General features: G+C 42.8%; 1 protein-coding gene across 11 annotated transcripts in view; it reads right to left on the minus strand.

Annotated features, from left to right (window-relative positions):
- The window catches only part of NALCN (sodium leak channel, non-selective), a 345,527-nt gene that overhangs the window by 98,344 nt on the left and 223,655 nt on the right, over positions 1 to 23,528 (minus strand). For all 11 annotated transcript variants that reach the window (XM_078853491.1, XM_078853490.1, XM_078853489.1 and 8 more), the window contains 2 exons: positions 17,216 to 17,353; positions 11,263 to 11,337 (listed from right to left, as the gene is read on the minus strand). In XM_078853491.1, the coding sequence (XP_078709617.1) occupies positions 11,263 to 11,337; positions 17,216 to 17,353 (213 nt within the window). The remainder of the gene's footprint in view (positions 1 to 11,262; positions 11,338 to 17,215; positions 17,354 to 23,528) is intronic.

The raw sequence follows: 23,528 nt of genomic DNA on the forward strand, positions 1-23,528 counted from the left end.
CTGCCGGTCCTGTCCAACATCGTCCCTCCAGACAGCAGGCAATAAGTCACCTTGCAGAATTTGCTCCTTAAAGTAAAGACATGCCACATCCACCCCTGTTTAAAGATGTGGTTAATCCACCAAGCCACGGGCTTAGCTCAAGGCAACCCGCTTGGACTGTTCCCCTACAGAACCTCAGTATTGCTTTCAGTTGGCATACTAGGCATCAAGAACAAGCTTCAAATGTAGCCAATGCCTATCCCATGAGAGTTCCCTGGTTTTGACCTTCCGTGCCTTCTTTGGGTAAAGCTTAATCACTTCAGATGTGATCAGATGTTCTGCTAATGACCACCCATGACTTTGTGATATCTCCCTGCTGCTGTGGCCAGTTAGAAGATGTAGGCCACATACTTGCAGGCTGCACCTATTTGCAAGAGCTGCCTGATTAACTCATGGACTTGTACAATGCTCTTCCCTCAGCTATTGAATGGTTGAGACACTTAGGGTATGTTTATACTGAAATTAAAAACCTGCAGCTGGCTCATGCCAATTAATTCAAGCTGACTCGGGCTCGAGCTAAGGGGCCGTTTAATTGTGGTGCAGACATTTGGGCATGGGCTGGAGCCCAGGCTCTAGGACCCTGAGAGGTGAGAGGGTCCTAGAACTTGGGCTGCAGGCTGATTCTGAATGTCTACACTGCAATTAAACAGCCCCTTAGCCCGAGCCCCATGAACCCGAGTCAGCTGTCCAGAAATTGTAATATAGGAGTAGAAAACAATGACGTATATTAAAAGGGAAGAAATTTTTTTTTTAAAACCCAAACCCTAGAAGAGTACATGAAACCTGGGAGAATAGAATCAAACTATGAAGTCTGCTAGGGAAACACTCTGTGGATTTAAATTACCTGAGTTTAGACAGGTGCTACAAAAAAGTCAGAGGAAAGTAGGTATTGTAAAGAGAAAGATAAGAGATAAGTCTTCAAATATTTGAAGGGTAAAATAGGAAGGATATATTATAGCCAGTACTGGTAGCTCCACCAATTATTAAGGTTGCCTAACACTTCCCATTATAAGACCCTGTTTTCAGTTGCTTATACTTAGTCAAACTTGAACCATTTGAACAGAAATTTTCATAGATTCATAGAGTGTGAGGTCAGGAGGGACCATTAGATTACCTAATCTGACCTCCTGTATACCACAGGTTAATAAATTTCACACATTTACCCCTTTATTGAACCCAAACTGAAGCATCATTTGTGTCTGACATATCTTCAAGAAATGCATGTAATCCTGATTTTAATACTCCAAGAAATGCAGAATCTATCATTTCCCTTGGTAGTTTTTTTCAATGGTTAATCACTCTCACTGTTAACAAATTGTGTCTAATTTCTAATTTGAATTCATCTGGCTTCAGCTTCCAGACATTGACTCATTTTATGCCTTTCTCTGCTACATTTAAGAGCCCTGTAGTATGTGGAATTTTCTCCTTGTGAACAAATTTGTACAATGTAATCAAGTGACCTCTCAATCTTCTTTTTGATACGCTAAATGTATTGAGCCCTAAGTCTTCCACTGCAGTTTCCTCCAGCCTTCAAATGATATTTACGATATTATGATATTTTCTACACCCTCTCCAATTTTTCAACATTCTTTTGAAACGGTTGACACCAGAAATGTATGCAGTATTCCAGTATCAGTCTCACCAATGCCGTATCCAGAGGTAAAATCACCTCCTTACTTCTACTCACTACTTCCCTGTTTATATATCCAAGGATCCCATTACAACTTTTTTGCCACAGCATCGCACTGGAAACTCATGCTGAGTTGCTTGCTCTCTATGACCTCTAAGTAATTTTCAGAATCACTGCTTTCTGGGTTACAGAACCTCATTTTATAGCTATGGCCTGCGTTCCTTGTTCCTAGATGTATAACTTTGCATTTGGCTGCATGAAAAAGCATTTTGTTTGAATGGGCCCAGCCTATCAAGCAACCCATACCACTCTGTATGACTGCCCTGTCCTCATTATTTACCACTCCACCTCTTTGTGTCATATGCAAATTCTATCAGCTGTGATTTTGTATTTCCTTCAGGATCACTGATGAAAATGTTGAATAGCACTGGGCCTAGTACTGATCCCCACAGAACTCCACTAGAAACAACCTCATTCAATGATGATTCCCCATTGACAACTATTTTGAGGTCAGGTTTCAGAGTAGCAGCCATGTTAGTCTGTATTCGCAAAAAGAAAAGGAGTACTTGTGGCTCCTTAGAGACTAACCAATTTATTTGAGCATAAGCTTTCGTGAGCTACAGCTCACTTCATCGGATGCATAAAGTGGAAAGTACAGTGAGGAGATTTTATATATACACACAGACCATGAAAAAATATACATTGTAAGGAGAGTGATCACTTAAGATGAGCTATTACCAGCGGGAGAGTGGGGTAGGGGGAGAGAAAACCTTTTGAAGTGATAATCAAGGTGGGCCATTTCCAGCACATTTCCAGGAGTTAACAAGAATATCTGAAGAACAGTGGGGGGGAAGGGGGCAGGAATAAACAAGGGGAAATAGTTTCACTTAGTATAATGACTCAACCACTCCCAGTCTCTATTCAAGCCTAAGTTAATTGTATCCAATTTGCAAATTAATTCCAATTCAGCAGTCTCTCGTTGGAGTCTGTTTTCGAAGATTTTTTGTTGAAGGATAGTCACTTTGAGGTCAGAAATCAAGTGACTAGAGAGATTGAAGTGTTCTCCGACTGGTTTATGAATGTTATAATTCTTGACATCTGATTTGTGTCCATTGGTTCTTTTACGTAGAGACTGTCCAGTTTGACCAATGTACATAGCAGAGGGGCATTGCTGGCACATGATGGCATATATCACATTGGTAGATGTGCAGGTGAATGAGCCTCTGATAGTGTGGCTGATGTGATTAGGCCTTATGATGGTGTCCCCTGAATAGATATGTGGGCACAGTTGGCAACGGGCTTTGTTGCAAGGATAGGTTCCTGGGTTAGTGGTTCTGTTGTGTGGTTGCTGGTGAGTATTTGCTTCAGGTTGGGGGGCTGTCTGCAGGCAAGGACTGGCCTGTCTCCCAAGATTTGTGAGAGTGATGGGTCCTCCTTCAGGATAGGTTGTAGAACCTTGATAATGCGTTGGAAAGGTTTTAGTTGGGGGCTGAAGGTGACGGCTAGTGGCGTTCCGTTATTTTCTTTGTTGGGCCTGTCCTGTAGTAGGTGACTTCTGGGTACTCTTCTGGCTCTGTTAATATGTTTCTTCACTTCAGCAGGTGGGTATTGTAGTTGTAAGAATGCTTGATAGAGATCTTGTAGGTGTTTGTCTCTGTCTGAGGTTGGAGCAAATGCGGTTGTATCGTAGAGCTTGGCTGTAGACGATGGATCGTGTCGTGTGGTCAGGGTGAAAGCTGGAGGCATGTAGGTAGGAAGAGTGGTCAGTAGGTTTCCGGTATAGGATGGTGTTTATGTGACCATCGCTTATTAGCACCATAGTGTCCAGGAAGTGGATCTCTTGTGTGGACTGGTCCAGGCTGAGGTTGATGGTGGGATGGAAATTGCTTCAAGCATGGTGGAATTCCTCAAGGGCTTCTTTTCCATGGGTCCAGATGATGAAGATGTCATCAATATAGCACAACTAGAGTAGGGGCATTAGGGGATGAGAGCTGAGGAAGCGTTGTTCTAAGTCAGCCATAAAAATGTTGGCATACTGTGAGGCCAAGCAGGTACCCATAGCAGTGCCGCTGATTTGAAGGTATACATTGTCCCCAAATGTGAAATAGTTATGGGTGAGGACAAGGTCACAAAGTTCAGCCACCAGGTTTGCTGTGACATTATCGGGGATAGTGTTCCTGATGGCTTGTAGTCCATCTTTGTGTGGAATGTTGGCATAAAGGGCTTCTACATCCATAGTGGCCAGGATGGTGTTTTCAGGAAGATCACCAAGCTACGAAAGCTTATGCTCAAATAAATTGGTTAGTCTCTAAGGTGCCACAAGTACTCCTTTTCTTTTTGCGAATACAGACTAACATGGCTGCTACTCTGAAACCTGTCATTATGCAAGGCTCTGCATTTAGCCGTATGGAGTGGAAATCTATGAAGTTTTGAAGTGAGCTGTAGCTTATGAAAGCTTATGCTCAAATAAATTGGTTAGTCTCTAAGGTGCCACAAGTACTCCTTTTCTTATTTTGAGGTCTGTTAGTCAATTCTTAATCCATTTAACGAGTGCTCTGCCGATACTGAATATTGCTAGAGAGACTGGCTGGGTTTTCCCTATCAGGTGTCTGCCCTTTTTCTTTCTTTCTTTTTTTTGTTATTGCAAGATTTGAGATAACATTATTCAGCCATTTCTGAGGACTAGGCTAGGGAAACATTAACATTTTGCCCATGTTAAAAAAACCCCCTCCTGGTGACCCTTTTTAGAGATGCTCTAGTGCCCCCCATGTTTTGGAGAAATTTGTCAGTGATGTAACTTTTTCTGCTTCTGTGAAGATCCACAGAAATTTGCCCAACTTATAAGTTTCTGAAAAATTGCAGTTCACACATGCTCAGTACAAACTTGTTAGAGGTCCACAGCTTAATTTTCCAAATATGCCATCTGCATTGGGTATGCTCCAGCCTGGGAATACAGGCAGCTGAGAAGAACTTGCCCTGCAATTGCATTTCTAGGTTGCTATGGGCCAAGGCTTAGGCCTGAGAGCAAGGAAGGGCTCAAGCAGTGGGAAGGAGGAAGACACCTGAATTCTATGCAGTGAGGACAAGAGCTAGACATTGGAGGGCAGGAGTAGAAGATTGGGACAAGAAGGTCAAGGGGAGACTGGGAAGACGATGGTGGGGGAGAGGAAATGAGGAGTGGGGATGGGGGGACTGAGACAGGATGGGGGGCAGAGCAGACTGTGACTGGGAACCAGTGGGTAGTGGGGATATTGAGATCAGACAAGAAGCTGGAGGAGAGAGTGGGACTGGCTAGGCATGGAGACTGGGACTGGGAACTTGGGAAGGGAGACAGGTCTTATGATAAGTCAGGTTCCAGAAGAACAGGGAAAGAACTGGGACTGGCTGGGCAAAGAGACTGGGACAAGGAGCCACATGGTGGTGGTGGGAGAGGCACTGGAGGAGGAGCCCTCAGGGGGAGGGTTAAGACCCAGTAGAGACAGGTAATATGAGTGTTGAGGTAACTGGAGGTTGCGGGGAGAGACAGATCAGACAAGGAACTGAGAGGGAGAACTGAGACCCTCTGGACAAGGAGACTGGGGACAATGAGCCAGAGAATGGATGGAGAAGGAGACTGAGAGCAGGGGAGAAGAGTGAGTGCTGATGGGGTGATTGGCACAGGGAGTCCCAAGTGGGGGAGACTAGGACTTGCTGTGTAAGGAGACTGCGTATGGAATGAGAATCCTGAGGAATGGAGAATGGGACTGAGATGCTGAGCCACGGGTGTGGAAGATACAGGACAGGAACAGGTTGGAAGGATGGGGCAGAAAATATCAAGCTTTAGGAGAATGGACAGAAGGGTCTGTGTCCACTAGAGCACGCTCCCCTCCAGAATCTGGACTGGAACCCAAGATTTCCATGTCTCAACATTCTTCTGCTGTTGGTAAATATCACTGAAACCCACTGGCAAAGGGGGGTCATCATCCTATGACTCCATCACCCCCCTCTAGTGCTTGTCCATATAGAGGATGACAAACTACCACTGCCAGCAGTGATTCCGTTAGCTCAAATGGCAAAAGTCTGCATGTTGGATATAAGGGTTCTAACCTTGCTGATGACCCAGGTTGGTGTAACCATGAAACCATACAATGGAACTGATGTTTTTTTCAGTTTGCTTTTTTAAAAGCTAGGACATTACACACAACAAAACTATGTTAAGTGAACATTAAGGTAGGAAAGCCAGGTACTGAAAAGTTAGTAAATGCCAGATTTAGGAATCCCGGTGTAACCTTACTTTGTCCCTGTGGCAGGGTGCTGCTCGAGAGGCCTTAATCAGCTCCTGCCACTCCAGCCCCAAACAGGGGGATTGGATTGGGGCTGGGTAGATAGCCTGATGCTTGCTTGGTAACTGACCACACCTGCCAGCCTCATTAGCAGGAGCTATTAGGCTGGGAGGAAGTGGGAGCAAAGGGGGGTGGAGGCCAGGAGGCGAGGTGAGGCAAGACGAGATGAGACTCAGACTTAGACTCAGAGGGAGGTGGGAGTCTCCTAATCTGTTGCTGGCCAGGCCTGTGGTAGACCAACCTGTTGTAAAAAACCTTTATATAGTTGGAAACAGGTGGTGCGGACTTGATCACAAATAAAGAACACAAGTGTTGCACCAGCCTGAAGTGTACCTGAGTCTCTGAGAAGAGGGGGAGAAGGGCCGAACTGGAGGGGCACGGCATAAGCCCCGTTACAGTCACCCTTGTGCAAACATATTATGATACAGCCTTGAATTACATGATCCCAATGATATTTTCCCACAGGACCCGAGCCTCATCCAGTGCCCAGGATGGGTCTGCTCTGGGAATGAATCATGTTTGTATAGTGAAGAAGTGTCTGTAGAACCCTTACTTCATTTGTAGCAGAAGTTGGACGGTGTATAGTGAATGAGGCAGGGGACTGCAGGAAGAGAAAGGATAATCTCCAGGTTAAAGCAACTGAATACTGCCCTCAATAACAGAATTGTTTTGTTGCCTCTGCCACTATGTTCTTTTCTGATGCTGGGAAAGTCACTTAAATCAAATTTTTCCATAAGTGGTCACTAACTGTGTATTTCATTTTCTGGGTGCCCATTTTGCAGAAGTGCTGAGCACTCACAGCTGCAACTGAAGTCAACGGGAATTGTGCTTTCACCATATATTGTACTATATAATGCTAAGTACTCTGGAAAATCAGGTCCTAGACTCTGAGATGATGCACCTAAAATTAGTGGATACTTTTGGCCTTAGTTTCTCTGCGTCTCAGTTTCTCATCTGTAAAATGGGGATAATTCTCTTAACTCACAAGGATATTGTGAAAATAAATTCATTCATATTTGAGTAGCACTCAGATATTGTAGTGATGAACACAACAGAAAAGCTCACAAAGAAAATAGTAATTCTGTCTTCAGAGCAGGATTTGATTAGTATGGAATAAACAAAGCCTGGGACCACCCACTGAATAACAAGGAGAAAACAAAATACTGAACAGCTGCTCACTGAGTGTGCATTGTCCATTCTTTGTACTGAATGAGGCATGGGTCTTTGAAAAAAAAAACCTATGTAATTAAAGCATGCCTCATAATGTGTACACACAACTTTAATTTTGGCATTTCCTAACTTTTCAGTGCTTGACTTTCTATTGTTAACAGTGTTCTCTTAATGTAGCTTTTTAAACGTAATACATATATTTACTGAACCAACAATAATACCTAGCATTTACATATCATTTTACATTTTCAGAGTTTGTTGTACATATTGATTAGACTCCCCAGTAACCTGATAGGTATGTAATATTATAAATACAAATACATGTAATTAAGAAAATAAGGAGGAAGATGCAGGTGATTTCCTAAAAGGAATGAGTTGCTAGGCATAATTTCTGGCCTGAAGGTGCTACTCCCGGTCAGTGACTCATTGTCAGAAAATGCCCTGTGTCTCAATCTTTCCAGCTATTATAAGCAGAAAATTACTCCTGTGGGAATTCTGCACCACTGCACAATGCAGAATTTTGCAGAAATTTATGTGTGCACAGAATTTCCTTTTTTTCCCCACAGAAGTGGGTTGCAGAGATATTGACCGCCACTAGGAGCCACTGGACCTGGCAGAGCCCAGCTCACAAATAGAAGACAAGGCCAGGGGGAGGGAACTGGAGGTTCCCAGCAGCTGCAGTTCCCAGCATGCCCTGAAGGAAGGATGTGGTGGTGCACAGAAAACTCTGTGCAAGCCCACTACTCAGCATCAGGCTGTTTCTCCCTCTGGATCCCTGGGATGTGGGGGGGTGGGTGGGGTGGGTAGAGGGTGTGAGTGTCTGGACTGGAGGGTGCAGGGGCACAGCTGGGCTCTGGGTGTGTGTGTCTGGATTAGGGGGGCAACATAGCTGGGTTCGGGGGGGGTAGGGGATGTGAGTGCTGGGCTTGTGGAGGGGCAGAGAAACAAGAACTGGGCTGTCATAGGGGTTTCTTTAACTCTCTACTCCTGGGGGAATTTTTGTGTGTGTCTGTATTGTTGCAGACATATTGCTGACAGGTATTTTGAAATAAATTACCAAAATAACTGAAACTGGTGTGATTATATAGTGTTATTTGTACATATAGTAAAATTGTATATACAGTAAAATTTGCAGAATTTTAAAATATTTTGCGTAGAATTTTTAATTTTTTGGTGCAGAATTCCTCCAGGAGCAGAAAATGAAAAAACAAAACCAAAAACCCAAAGCAAACACATCCCACGCAAAACAGGCATGTGGATTTTCTAAAGGGTGATGCATTTTTATCTGGTATACAGGACATTTCTAGAGAATCAGTGACTTGTAAATTAGCTGGTCTGTTGCTTGCATCATTTCCTGGGATTCCATTCACCTTTTAATTAAAGACAGAAAAATATATTTTTTTCTATGCAATGATACAGAACCATTTTCATTATAGATATGCTCCCGATCAAAAACAACAATTACCCCACAATCTTTTTCTCCTTCTCATGATCGGTTTATAATGGAGAAACCAAAATGTCATTAAATTAAATACTCTGCTTTATCTTCTGTGATAAGAAAACCAATAATTCAGTATAATAGTGCAAAGCCCCTATCAGCACTGAGCCTGGGATGCCATCACATTTACCTCAAGGGAAACTTTCCTCCTTGAGTCCTTTAATCGGTTGCACAATCATTAATTTCAAAGCCACGTTTTTCATGGTTTTCACTGTAAATACTCCTTTAATCAGAAAACACCACCTATAGTATTAATTACTTTTGTGTAAAATATATGAAGGGAAGACTTTTAACATCACTGAGCGATCGTCTGTAAAAAAGGTTGTTTTAAACACAGAGAAACATTAAAAGCACGTGCCACAGCCTTGTGACTAGTAGTAACATTTTCAAAAGCACCTTCGTGACTTAAAAGCCGAAGTCCTACTGCCTTTCAATGAGACTTATAACCTCAGAATTGCAATGCCTGTCAGATGAGCCCGTGTCTACGCTACGAGCGAGGAGTGTGGTTCCCCTGTGCATGTACACCTACTCACGCTATTTCTCATGGAGCTAGCATACGTACAAATCGCAGTGTAGCTGCACCATCCTGGGCAGCGGCAGCGGAGGCCCAGCTGACCCATGGTGAGTATGTACCCACCACTTTCAGGTGGGTTCGTACATGGCACAGCTCAGCCGTGCCTCTGCGGCCATCACCCAAGTTATTGCAGCTATGCTGCTATTTATATTTGTGCTAGCTCATGGAGTGCCAGTGTGAGTTTGTGTACACGGGCAGGGGAATCACATTCCTAGTTCATAGTGTAGACAGAGCCTGAGCTGAGCAATGCCTGAATACCTTTAAAAACCAGGGCCTTACGCACCTTCGAAAATTTTCCTGTAAGACATTAGTAATGGGTAACTTGCTTCCTACACACCTAAGTCATTTTTATTGCAGGTCATTTTAGCTTATATGGTCTTCTGAGAGGCAAAATGCATAATCTGTTTTGCTCTACTGTATTACCAAGATGATCTGATGTAAGGCCCCTATTCAGCAAGGTTTTTAAGTATATGAATAATCTTTAAGCTTATGAATACTCCTATTCAAGACCAGTTTTCAGATTTCCTAGTGCCAGTAAAGAGTTCCCCTTGCAATGGGCATATTATCAGAAACAATTTAGTTCAATCTCATGTGACAAAGTTTCTCCTCTACTTTGGTGGGTCTTGAGCTTATTGGCGGATTTGCTCACCTTGGAGCTTCACGGCAGCGCTCAGTTTGGCCGTTTTTCTGAACCCACAGTTCAGGTCAACTCCTCCTGTGTCTGACCAGGAATTGTGAGGTTTGGGGGGAAACCAGGCCGGCCCTCTATTCCGGGTTCCAGCCCAGGGCCCTGTGGAATGCAGCTGTCTAGAGTGGCTCCTGGAACAGCTGTGTGACAGCTACAACTTCCTGAGCTACTTCCCCATGGCCTCCTCCCAACACCTTCTTTATCCTCACCATAGGATCTTCCTCCTGGTGTCTGATAATGCTTGTATTCCTCAGTCCTCCAACAGTCCGCATTCTCACTCTTAGCTCCTAGAGCCTCATGCTCCCAGCTCCTCACACGCACACCACAAACTGAAGTGAGCTCCTTTTTAAAACCCAGGTGCCCTGATTAGCCTGCCTTAATTGATTCTAGCAGCTTCTTGATTGGCTGCAGGTGTTCTAATCAGCCTGTATTAATTGTCTCCAGAAGGTTCCTGATTGTTCTGGAACCTTCCCTGTTACCTTACCCAGGGGAAAGGGACCTACTTAACCTGGGGCTAATATATCTGCCTTCTATTACTCTCCTGTAGCCATCTGGCCCGACCCTCTCACACTTGCAACACATAGGTGAGGCAGAATATTGGATCATCAATAAGCAATGGTTATAGAAGTCTGCTAAAGAACTTGAAGTATTTCTGTAATACTATTATTTGCAAGTGCCACAAAGTGATAGAGATGTCTCCGACAATATCATTCTTGAAAAAAATTCAGGTACAAAGGAAGAACAGCCCATGAATCACCTTTGAGTCCACAGCCATCCTTAGGCCAGTTAACAGTTTGTAGTAAACAATCACATACAAAATAAATGCAACAAATGAATTACTTTAATCCCCAAAGCAAAAGAAGAGCAATCCATATGAAGAACATTAATAAGAGTTAATTTGGCACACCATCCCTAATTTAGGTTTTCAGTGTAAATAATCTAAGCACATTAGTTAACCTTTTTTTTTTAATATATGAAAGAGAATAATTCTACACAGTATTTTTTCAGTATTTTAGAGCAGAAAAAAAGGTCCATTGATGAAATAGTTCTCCATTTCAGCCCTAATCCTGCAACAAGTTTTGTCACTGATCTCAATCGGAACAGGATTAGGCCCTTCATCTTAATAATTATTTAGTTAAATGGATGAACTTACCTGAAATGTGAACAAAAAGCCAATAATGATAGGTGAAATGAAGCCATTCTAAGATGAATATTACAAAATGTGCAATTACGTATACAAAATCCACATTTTTAGCAGGGGATTGGTGGGCATGATTATTCTCTAATGCAAATATTTTCCAGCATGAAAAAAACATAAAAGAACCCAAAAAACACTCTTACTTGTTTAAGCTTCTTTAGATCTTCATCAAGTTCCAAGTTGTCCAAAATAACAGCAACAAACAAGCTGAGCAGAATCTATAAAACAATTAAAAGTATTTTTTAAAAAGTTTGATTTCCCTTAAGAAGCAATATTAAATACTGTGGGTGAAATCCTGACCATACTGAAATACATGGGAATTTTGCCATTGACTTCAATGGGGCTAGAATTTCACCCTTTGTATCTACTAGTTTTTTTATAGTTAGTATATTATATTTAGCTGTGTATACAATAGTTAAACAAAATTACAATTTGAAGATTTTAGACTCCATGATCAATCCATTATTTATGTTTAATGAATATCCTTTGAAATGTACCTAGCAGGAGGAAATCACTTAACATTAATCGAAGTTATTATAACAAGAAACAAAGTGTAATCCTGAAGTAGCTCTTAGTAGGAGAAATACTACAAAACTACATTATGCAAGCTACCGCAACATCCCTTGTGCTAAGCAGTGGAGGGTATGGGAGTATGTTTGTCTGTGAGCCAGGGGCCAGTGAAGCTCAAGGTATGACTGATGCTAGCTGAGAAGGAGAAAGGTCAAGGGTGACTAGAGGGGAATGCACAGATTCAGTACATCCCCTCAGCTAGGCCCCAATCCTGCAAATACTTATGCATATTCTTAACTTTAGTACTGTGGGTAGCCCTATTGATTTCAATAGGACTATTCATGGTAATAAAGTGAAGCACTCATTGTTTGCCACATCAGCGCCCAAGCCATAAAAGGAAGCTACTTCTCTCAGTTGGGAATCCTGAATGAGGGTATCAGCAGAACCACCATCTAACTGCTCTTGGGGTGAATTCCCTGGCAGTACAAAATGCCTTGCAGAAGTGACTTCAGCACTTGAAAGTCTGTCTGCATTCCTACGCACCTAAACATCATAGACTTTCAATGCCACTTAGGTTCCTTGGTCCCTACAATATTTTAAAAAATGGGATTTACGCCTATAAGTCACTGAGGCACTTTTGAAAACTTGGGTCATACAGAGGACCATGATATATAAATAACATATTGGACAAATAATTTCTGAAAAATGTCAATCTTCAGAAAAAGGAATGTTCTTATTGTTACGTATTTGCTTGGACAATATTTAGGAGATTTCCTGCACCTGCTGTGAAGAGCATATTTAATAGGCTATATAATTAAATGCTACTTCATCTATTAGTGGAAACAGATTTCAGTCCTGAGGTTGCTGTGTTAAATGTTAAAGTGGCCTTTAAAATGCTAAAGCAAGGCAGAATTCAGATACAATACCTCTTCACTAGCATGAAACACTCTAATCATTAATAATTATGAGTGAGAATTTGTCTGTCATTCTGTCAGAATTTTATGGTATAGTAGTTTTTCTTTGAACAACCTGCATAGTCTATAATACTGTAATACATAAGGCCTGACCATAACAGTTAAGAAACTATTTATATTGGCATTTACTACTTATTGTTTACATTGAAGAGACACACAGTAACTATTAAATAGATCGCAAGTTAGTACCTCATTATGTCATATATATCTATACATATATAGATATATATACATACACACACAATCAAGACACACAAGACTTTCATCATTCTCTTTCACTTCAACATAAACCTTAGAGCACTTAACACAAAACAACAGTTAAACCCAAACTTATTATTTGTTTAACCTCCTCAGTTCCCATCAGGATTAACAGTATTCATTCCAAAATAATTTTTGTTCTTCAAGCCTCAACTTTTCCTCAGCTTCTATTGAGAAACCTATTCATTTATTTCCAGCTCTCTACTGTCTTCTTTGCCAAATACATACAATTATCACTCCTCCTTGCTCTGGCTCCTGAAAGTTATCATTTACTTCGACATTTAATTGCTTTATTTTTTAGCCACTTATTGTTTATTCTTAGACATCTTCTTGTTTGTTCTGGTAGCAACTTGACTCTTTCCACATCTCTTCACTGATCACACATTCATTTTTCTCCTACGTTCTCCCTCTTCATTTTTCAATGTTGTTATTTCTATTTTCATTTTCTTTTGTCTCCCTATAACTTTGTTCTACTATGATTTCTTTCCCCTTCCATAGTCTGAGAAGACCTGAGACCTGAAATGTCAACTTTAACCATGTGTTCTCCCTGCTACTCAGATGCACTTCATTAATTGCAGGGACACTGTATGGTATAATTCATATAGGGACCAGGCAACTCAAAATTCTCCTTGCCGTTTCCTTTATACTCTCCCATTGTGTGCGGGAGCAGCAGGAGTGTAACATGTGTGTGCCCGTACAACCCCACATACCATGGAAGAAACCAACGGACTGGTATGTACAGGGGTATTTCCAGAACATGGCTGGGGATGAGAGGCAGGGAGGCAGCACAGCACTTGGGAGACTGATTCTCTTGAAATGGAGATATTAGACAAGGAATGATGTGGCCCACTGGGCCAAGAACATCCTTTGCACTGTCAGAGAAAGGGGAGCATGAGATTTCCCCATACCCCCCAATCAACTTTACAACATGTGTTTCCAAGTCCAGGATTATTTTCCCAGTTCCTCTTTCCACCTTGCCATTCCCCTTTCCAGGAGCTTGAAATGGGGCTGCAGTAACCTCTGTGGCCCTTGTACAGAGGAGGGGAAGTGAGGAATTCATACACACACGGTGCTCTAGCCACCAAACAAGCAGTGATTCCTGATGGCAGAGCAGGAGTCATCCCCCACTCCCCATCAGGCCTGATCCTATTCAGGGTCAGCTGGTTTGGTGATGATCTGGATAAGTAGCTGTAAGAGAATCAGATGCCCCTTACTGGCATCTGTTATTGGATCAGGATTTTGGCCCATATGAAAGGACTCAGCTTCTTGGTATGGTGCAGGTGAAATTCTATAATCAGTAAAGCAAACAACAGAAAACTGGGTGTATGTACATAGGTAAACATAGAGTAAGTCAGATAATAAAATCGATACTGTAGACAAGGTAGGAAGGTTCTGAAAGTCAGAGAAAGGAATGGAGGACAGGGAAAATAGGAATAAGAATATTCTTATTTTTAAAACAAAATATATGATGAGCACCATGGGAAACTAGTGGTAAATGCATCTATTATTTAGTCTTAGGGACTGATGGAAACTAAGGTGATCATGGATTGGATTGTGGTGTTTTCTGTGGTTAGCATCTGAAAAACAGTACTAAGGCCTTAACTTATCTAGAGTTTTTGCAGAACTGCTTTTCCTTCTGCTCTCTACCTAGATAGACATAACCTTGCCCATTTGCAGCACACCCAGGAAAGATGTCTTTAGATATACAGTAACTCCTCACTTAAAGTCGTCCCAGTTAACGTTGTTTTGTTGTTACGTTGCTGATCAATTAGGGAACTTGCTCATTTAAAGTTGTGCAATGCTCCCTTATAACGTTTGGCAGCTGCCTGCTTTGTCCACTCCTTGCAGAAAGAGCAGCCCGTTGCAGCTAGCTGGTGGGGGCTTAGAACCAGGGTGGACCGGCAGCCACCCCTATCAGCTCCCCACTCCCCTAAGTTCCCTGTGCGGCAGCTGCCCAGCAGGCTACCAATTGCCAGCAGTTCAGCTGTCCCTCCCCACACTGCCATGTGCTGCTCCTGCCCTCTGCCTTGGAGCTGCTCCCCGAGCCTCCTGCTTGCTGGGGGGGGGGAGGGAGAAGAGGAGGGCTAATGTCAGGGTGCCCCCTCCCCCTTGCTCCTGCACCCCACTTACTCCATCTCCATAGAGCAGGGGGACACAGAACAGGGCTCAGGACGGAGGGAGTTTCCTGGCAGCAGCTGTGGTCTCAGCTTGCTGATTAACTTAACAAGGCAGTGTACTTAAGAGTGGGTCAGTGTACTTAAAAGGGAAATGCGCATCTCTCTCTCTCTCTCTCTCTCTCTCTCACACACACACACACACACACACACACATGGTGTGTGTCTCTATGTCTGCCGTGCTGTTTCCCCTCCCTCCATTTCTCCTGCCTTGTAGAGTGTGAAGCTACTTTAACAACGAGTTAACCCTTGAGGGCTCAGCCAATTGCTAGTTCATCATTTAGCACTAAGGCATTCCCTGTGAAATATCCCACCCTCTGACTTCACCACCTCAGCCAAGCTTCATTGCTGTGTATAGTATTAAATTGTTTGTTTAAAACTTACATTCTGTGTGTGTGTGTGTGTATAGTCTTTTGTCTGGCCAAAAAAATATTTCCCTGGAACCTAACCCCCCCATTTACATTAATTCTTATGGGGAAACTAGATTCACTTAACATTGTTTCTCTTAAAGTCGCATTTTTCAGGAACATAACTACAATGTTAAGTGAGGAGTTACTGTAATCCAAACTTTCATACAGATCCAGGAGTTGCTCTATTAATTTTTATTGTTTTATTAGTTAATAGGCTGCATCACATATTTCCCATGTGTTCATTTCTGCATCTATCATAGAAAAAGCATTATACTGATTTCTAATTAACAATTTGTACCATGAGGCTTTAAACTTATTTTCTTCAGTTTAATTACAGCTGTGAAAGGAATGCAATGAAACTGAAGAGGGCATCTCTGCATGATAAATAGCCCTTGTTTCACTCTGTGATCATTTGAACTATGAGGGCCCATGGTAGTTAACAGTTATAGTATTATGTTACAGTGGGAGTTTGGTGTTATCCAGAAAACCTCACACCAGACCAAGGTTGACCACCATGTACCACAAAGATTAAGGCTAGGTTTCATGATAGGTTTCAAAGCTGGCTAAATTGTCGGGCTCAACGGGTAGTGATCAATGGCTCCATGTCTAGTTGGCAGCCGGTATCAAGTGGAGTGCCCCAAGGGTCGGTCCTGGGGCCGGTTTTATTCAATATCTTCATAAATGATCTGGAGGATGGTGTGGATTGCACTCTCAGCAAATTTGCGGATGATACTAAACTGGGAGGAGTGGTAGATACGCTGGAGGGGAGGGATAGGATACAGAAGGACCTAGACCAATTGGAAGATTGGGCCAAAAGGAATCTGATGAGGTTCAATAAGGATAAGTGCAGGGTCCTGCACTTAGGACGGAAGAACCCAATGCACAGCTACAGACTAGGGACCGAATGGCTAGGCAGCAGTTCTGCAGAAAAGGACCTAGGGGTGACAGTGGACGAGAAGCTGGATATGAGTCAGCAGTGTGCCCTTGTTGCCAAGAAGGCCAATGGCATTTTGGGATGTATAAGTAGGGGCATAGCGAGCAGATCGAGGGACGTGATCGTTCCCCTCTATTCGACATTGTTGAGGCCTCATCTGGAGTACTGTGTCCAGTTTTGGGCCCCACACTTCAAGAAGGATGTGGATAAATTGGAGAGAGTCCAGCGAAGGGCAACAAAAATGATTAGGGGACTGGAACACATGAGTTATGAGGAGAGGCTGAGGGAGCTGGGATTGTTTAGCCTGCAGAAGAGAAGAATGAGGGGGGATTTGATAGCTGCTTTCAACTACCTGAAAGGGGGTTCCAAAGAGGATGGCTCTAGACTGTTCTCAATGGTAGCAGATGACAGAACGAGGAGTAATGGTCTCAAGTTGCAGTGGGGGAGGTTTAGATTGGATATTAGGAAAAACTTTTTCACTAAGAGGGTGGTGAAACACTGGAATGCGTTACCTAGGGAGGTGGTAGAATCTCCTTCCTTAGAGGTTTTTAAGGTCAGGCTTGACAAAGCCCTGGCTGGGATGATTTAACTGGGAATTGGTCCTGCTTTGAGCAGGGGGTTGGACTAGATGACCTTCTGGGGTCCCTTCCAACCCTGATATTCTATGATTCTATGATTCTATGATACATCAAAGAATTAATCCCATGTCCCTTCATAAAAAGTTAAGAATGAACACGACAATAACATGTAGCTAGCTGAGTAAAATACACAAGACAAGAAATATTCAGCAATTTGCAGCAAAGGAAAGCACTGAAAATTTGCAGGTCAAAACTTACCAGAGTAGCAAAAAGATGATAAAGTATAAAGTAAATAGCAACTACAGGTGCCCACATATGTCCTACAGCATTAAGAGTCTGATCCATGACATCCACCCATCCTTCCTGTGTAAGGATCTGGAACATTGACATGAATGCCTACAGGAGAAAAGAATCACAAGTATATTATAGCTGCATGCACTGCATTAAAATAATTCTATGGACAACCATCAAAGTTATATGGAGTAGATTTGACAAAGCAGAAAATCCAGTTATTGTTATCTTGATAAACAAAGGAGTGGATTTCAAATCTGTGAATGAGGATTACACACAATTTTCAGTGCAGAGGCAGACACAAATAGTCCAATATTTGACTGAACTGTAACAGTTTACAACTGTAAACACAGTCTCAACTTTCTTAGTCAACATGAAGCTTGATATCCTCCATAGTTGATGAAATATAAAGACTTTGATGGGTTTGAGGATCAGTCAAGATATTGTTTCCAGGGGTTTATTGCTCTGTCAGTTTATGAGTAGGTCAGTTTATTTTAAGTACTGTTTTCACATTCTAAATATGAAGCAAAACACTGGATCTTTATGCCTGTAATAAAGCTGTATGATTAAATGTTTTCATAAAGTGATAAAAGTTACATTCATGGCTCCTGCCTGGCAAACCATTACAGGCACTTTGAAAACACAATAAAAACTGTGGGCCCTGTCCTTCAAGCTGTTACATGGAAGCTGATCTCCAAAACTATGCAAAGCCCTATTGACTTTTTACTTAGCACTTTTGGTACAGATTTTTCAATGGCACTCAGCACCAGAGGTCAAACGCCTCATTAACTAAGGGTGAAATGGTACATACCACGTAAACAGTACAGCTGGTCAGAAAATGGAACACATTTTTCATTGACAATGTTTGAAATTTTTCGGCCAGCTGTCATTAGGAGCTTGATAGTATATGAGGAACCCAGTTTATTTACAGATTTGTATGTTAAAACTCAAAACTTAAGCTGGATCCATGCACCATTAAAGACAACCATTAAATAGAGCAATGCAGCAGGTTAGGCAGATCCCATCTGTTGCCATTTTCTTCATAACATGTAGGCCAAGGATCTACTTGATCGGCACACCAAAGTACAGTAGAGTTCATTGCAGTCTATACTCAGTGCTGGAGATATGTGTTATGATTTTCAGGTCACAGTCAGGCAATAACCTCAGAAAAATCAAGACAACCTGGGTTTTAAATGTCACCTCACAACCCAAATTCAGTACTTGGTCATGGACCCAGGCCTCCCGCTGTCAGCCCCTTTTTGTTAATATGGAGAGCAGGATAATGGATAATGGAGGCTTGGATAAACGGGATTCATTCTACTGTATATGTTTTTATTTTTTCATAAAATGTAAAAACTAAAGATTCTCTGTAAAAATGCAAATTCTGTGTTTTCCCATGTTTTTCCATGGCAAATGGATTTCTAGGATCCCTTCTAATGACCTATATCGGACCTAGGGATCACCAGGAAGGATGGAGAGCCTTAACCATGCCCTATTTATCCTGGTCAGCTCTATACCACCAGCAGCTCCCCTCCACTGGGTTAATCTTCCCATGGCTAACTAAGCCAGGTGCAGGGCAGCTTTATGCTGGTGGTGCAGGACAAAGAGACCACAGCATAGATCAGAATCTGTCCGAATATGTGAGAAAATTCTTTAGCCGGTAGCTCTTTCTGGTGTCCTACTATTTTGTTCAGCACAGGAAAAGACAAATTACCACGGATACCATTCAAGAGAAAATGTTTTGGTTACGATTGCAGCAAGCACTGTATGTTTTTCAATCAATACCATAGGAGCGCCACAGACAGAAGCAAAGACTGGTCAAGTACTATGCTCCTGTAAACGAAGTTTAATTAATGTATCTAAAAAAATCTCCAGATCTTGCGAGTTCGAATCTTTGGCTGTGACCAAACTGTCTATTAAACTGCTTCTTTTCCTTTTTCACTGTTGTCTAATATCAAGACTGACTTTCTTTCCAGGTAAGCAGCAATGGTCTAAGGTAAGATTTTAGTGAAGTATAGAACACAAAAACAAAGTATGTGAGAAACTGAAATGAGAAGCTCATGATGTCGCTTGCCATTATGGTTGCTCGATTCAACAGCTTGTTGTGATGTAGAGATATTTAATCTATGTTCATTGTGCCTAGCCAGCACAGGCAATAGTACTCACAAAGCATTTCTTGTTGGATTCCTTGAGAACCACCACCAGAAAAGCCCTTCACATGAATGTAATCAACCCATGTTCCTGCAGAATGGTGTTTCATAAATGCAAGTTGAAATATTGTGGGATTTTTATGTCCTTGAAGGAGCATCAAGTTAAAACACAGTGCTATGCTCAAACCTAATGGCAAAAATGGTAATTGTGGTGCTGTGGTGTTCCATGTTTGACACTCAGTGACTTCCATATCAACACTGCTTAGTTTTTTAAGTAAAGTAATTTCTCGAACTGACAGCTCTGCCAACTCAACATGGGTTCTGAGAGTCAGGCTGAGATTTTTCTTCTCTGTACCTCATGACTAGTAATAAAGGTTTCACAGCTCAAATGTCTTCAGATTATGTCCTCAGACACCTCTACGTTCCTACTGCCCTCAGGGAGCTTGTGCAGATTCAGCTGACTGAAATCCAGCTAAATTTCTCATTTCTGTTATAGTTTTGCAGTGCTAACTGGAGTAAGAAGTAGTAAACACATAGTTGTGTCACTAGAGTAAGCACATACAACTCTGAATAAAACTATTAAACCTATCTGTTAAGTAAGATGGTGCCAGTTTTACACAGTACTTTTCAGAGTTGAATCACACACCAAGCAAGCCTTCAGGGCTGGTTCAAACTGAAAGTACCAACTTCCTATGAGAAGCAAAGCAGAGGAGCACCTGGGATAAATCAGAGTTTTCGGATGAGAAAGACCCCACCAACAATGGATGCATTTAAGTAGCAGGTTGCAACGTTATCAATAAACATAACCAACAGGGCTTAATTTGTGGGAAGATGGCTAACTTATATCCAGAAACCAGGAAACAGGGAGGATAGCTGTCCACAAACAAGAGTCTGTAAACCAATTAAAGGATCCAGTCCATCTGTCAGAATCTTAGCCACTGGAATGAAGGTGCAACCGCATTAATTTAGATGGAATATATGGGCCCAAAGAGTCAAAGGTTTTAACATAACCCAGTCACTGACCAACATTTAACAGTTTAAACAAGGTTCAGGGTTTGCTATACAGAGACCTCAGCCTGCTTAGTAACATGGCAAACATACCATTAAAAATCATTTTAACCTTTTAACAGAATACAAGGAAAAATAGGTAAAGTATTAAATAGGGCTTTAATTTTAATAATATCCCTTGTTCCCTTTCCTTTAGCTGGACAGAGTTTTTAGAAGGAAAAACCCACTTGTCTGACAGTCTTTTAAGATGGTAATAACTGTCCTTTTTGGGAAATGAAGAAGTTAGTTGAGATGGGCTGCAGCTGTCATTGTTGCTGTTGTTAAAGTCTGATTTTATTTCCTAAAAGACAAAACAATATAAGCATACACCAGACAGAACAGAAAAGAATAGTAAAGATAGAAAATGCAGCTTCTGTCTCTGGCTTTAACTCTCACTCGCAAGCTCGCTGTTGAAAAAACATAGGCACAGGACATGGTTTTATCAGCCAGTCTGAGACGTGGCAAACTTGCACCAGCACTGGGCTGTTTAGGGCATTTCATTTAGCTGCCTCTCTGGTCATAGGCTGACTGTAGTGATAGAGAGTATGCAGTCTTGGCCAGCTAAGCCAGACCTTTATTAGACAGAAAGAAAAAAAAAAGAGAGAGAGAGAGAGAGAGAGAGAAGAGTTAAAAATAAGGTTGGGAAGAAAACAGGACATGTTGGGGTAGCGGGAGGGAGACAAAGTCTCACATCTCAGATAGTGGTTCGGATTTAGCTGGAGCCATTGGAGGTGGTGATGACATGGGTTCCCTCTCTCTTGCCTGGTCTGGTAGGACATCTCTCAGGATTAGGACACAGGTCCAGTATCTGAGAGATGGTGTGGGTTGCTGCCATGATGGTGGCTTTTTGTGGGGACTGCAGAAGGGAGTGATGGATGGAACAACCCCCTCCCTCATTATTTTGTCCACCAATTAGGCCTAATTTCCAACATGCTAATTTTGGTTTACTGATTTCTGATCCCTTACTGTTCTGCCAGTCAGCCTCACCTCAGTCCCTGGAAAAATCATGGAGCAGGTCCTCAAAGAATCAATCCTGAAGCACTTGCATGAGAGGAAAGTGATCAGGAACAGCCAGCATGGATTCACCAAGGGAAGGTCATGCCTGACTAATCTAATCGCCTTTTATGATGAGATTACTGGTTCTGTGGATGAAGGGAAAGCAGTGGATGTATTGTTTCTTGACTTTAGCAAAGCTTTTGACACGGTCTCCCATAGTATTCTTGTCAGCAAGTTAAGGAAGTATGGGCTGGATGAATGCACTATAAGGTGGGTAGAAAGCTGGCTAAATTGTTGGGCTCAACGGGTAGTGATCAATGGCTCCATGTCTAGTTGGCAGCCGGTATCAAGTGGAGTGCCCCAAGGGTCGGTCCTGGGGCCGGTTTTATTCAATATCTTCATAAATGATCTGGAGGATGGTGTGGATTGCACTCTCAGCAAATTTGCGGATGATACTAAACTGGGAGGAGTGGTAGATACGCTGGAGGGGAGGGATAGGATACAGAAGGACCTAGACCAATTGGAAGATTGGGCCAAAAGGAATCTGATGAGGTTCAATAAGGATAAGTGCAGGGTCCTGCACTTAGGACGGAAGAACCCAATGCACAGCTACAGACTAGGGACCGAATGGCTAGGCAGCAGTTCTGCGGAAAAGGACCTAGGGGTGACAGTGGACGAGAAGCTGGATATGAGTCAGCAGTGTGCCCTTGTTGCCAAGAAGGCCAATGGCATTTTGGGATGTATAAGTAGGGGCATAGCGAGCAGATCGAGGGACGTGATCGTTCCCCTCTATTCGACATTGTTGAGGCCTCATCTGGAGTACTGTGTCCAGTTTTGGGCCCCACACTTCAAGAAGGATGTGGATAAATTGGAGAGAGTCCAGCGAAGGGCAACAAAAATGATTAGGGGACTGGAACACATGAGTTATGAGGAGAGGCTGAGGGAGCTGGGATTGTTTAGCCTGCAGAAGAGAAGAATGAGGGGGGATTTGATAGCTGCTTTCAACTACCTGAAAGGGGGTTCCAAAGAGGATGGCTCTAGACTGTTCTCAATGGTAGCAGATGACAGAACGAGGAGTAATGGTCTCAAGTTGCAGTGGGGGAGGTTTAGATTGGATATTAGGAAAAACTTTTTCACTAAGAGGGTGGTGAAACACTGGAATGCGTTACCTAGGGAGGTGGTAGAATCTCCTTCCTTAGAGGTTTTTAAGGTCAGGCTTGACAAAGCCCTGGCTGGGATGATTTAACTGGGAATTGGTCCTGCTTTGAGCAGGGGGTTGGACTAGATGACCTTCTGGGGTCCCTTCCAACCCTGATATTCTATGATTCTATGATTCTATGATTCTGTTTATCAGGAATAACCTTAATACAGTCATTGAATTATATCAGGAGGCCTTTTTGTTTGTACTAATTCAGTTTGTCTCTCTTTTGCAACTTTTCGCGTCAACATTTATGACACTTTATGAGCTTTCACTTACTTTTTACAGCTGAGCTCACACTTTGGACAAATACATAGGCCCAGTTATCAGCCGCAGTAACAAGCTGGCAACCTCCACCCAGGAGGGGCCTTTTATTGACAGGGAGTGGGTAGGTGAACTAGTCAAGCTGTTCAGCCTCCTCTGAGATAACCAGTGGTATAAGAGGGGGAAGGAAGACAATGGCCAAACCTCTGCCCAGTGTCACCTTCCCCCTGCCCACCGCTATTTGGAACTGGGAGGGTTAAGTATCTCTACCACTGCCCCCTGATCTTCTCAGGATGCAGCAGGGCCAGACTTATGGGTGGGTGATATGGGCAACTGTCCAGGGTGCCGCCCTGGTCAGGGGGCACCATGGTTAAGAGGGTGCCAGTGCCCAGTCAGGGTCAGAGGCTTGCGCCCACTGGCCAGGCTCCGCTCTCAATTTGTAGGGCTTGTTGGCCCGAGCAGTGTCCCAGATTGGCAGAGGGGGCAGGTGGGTTGGGTTGGCTTCCAGCTGGGGGAGAAGCTGAAGATGTGGGGGGTGTTGTTGCAATTTGCAGGTTGGGAAGGTCTGCTCTGGGGGTGAGCTGCGGGAGCCCCAGTGGGCCCGGGGGAGTGCCCTGCAGGGTGG

Source organism: Lepidochelys kempii, chromosome 1 (assembly GCF_965140285.1).
Source record: "Lepidochelys kempii isolate rLepKem1 chromosome 1, rLepKem1.hap1, whole genome shotgun sequence".
Classification (NCBI taxonomy): domain Eukaryota; kingdom Metazoa; phylum Chordata; order Testudines; family Cheloniidae; genus Lepidochelys; species Lepidochelys kempii.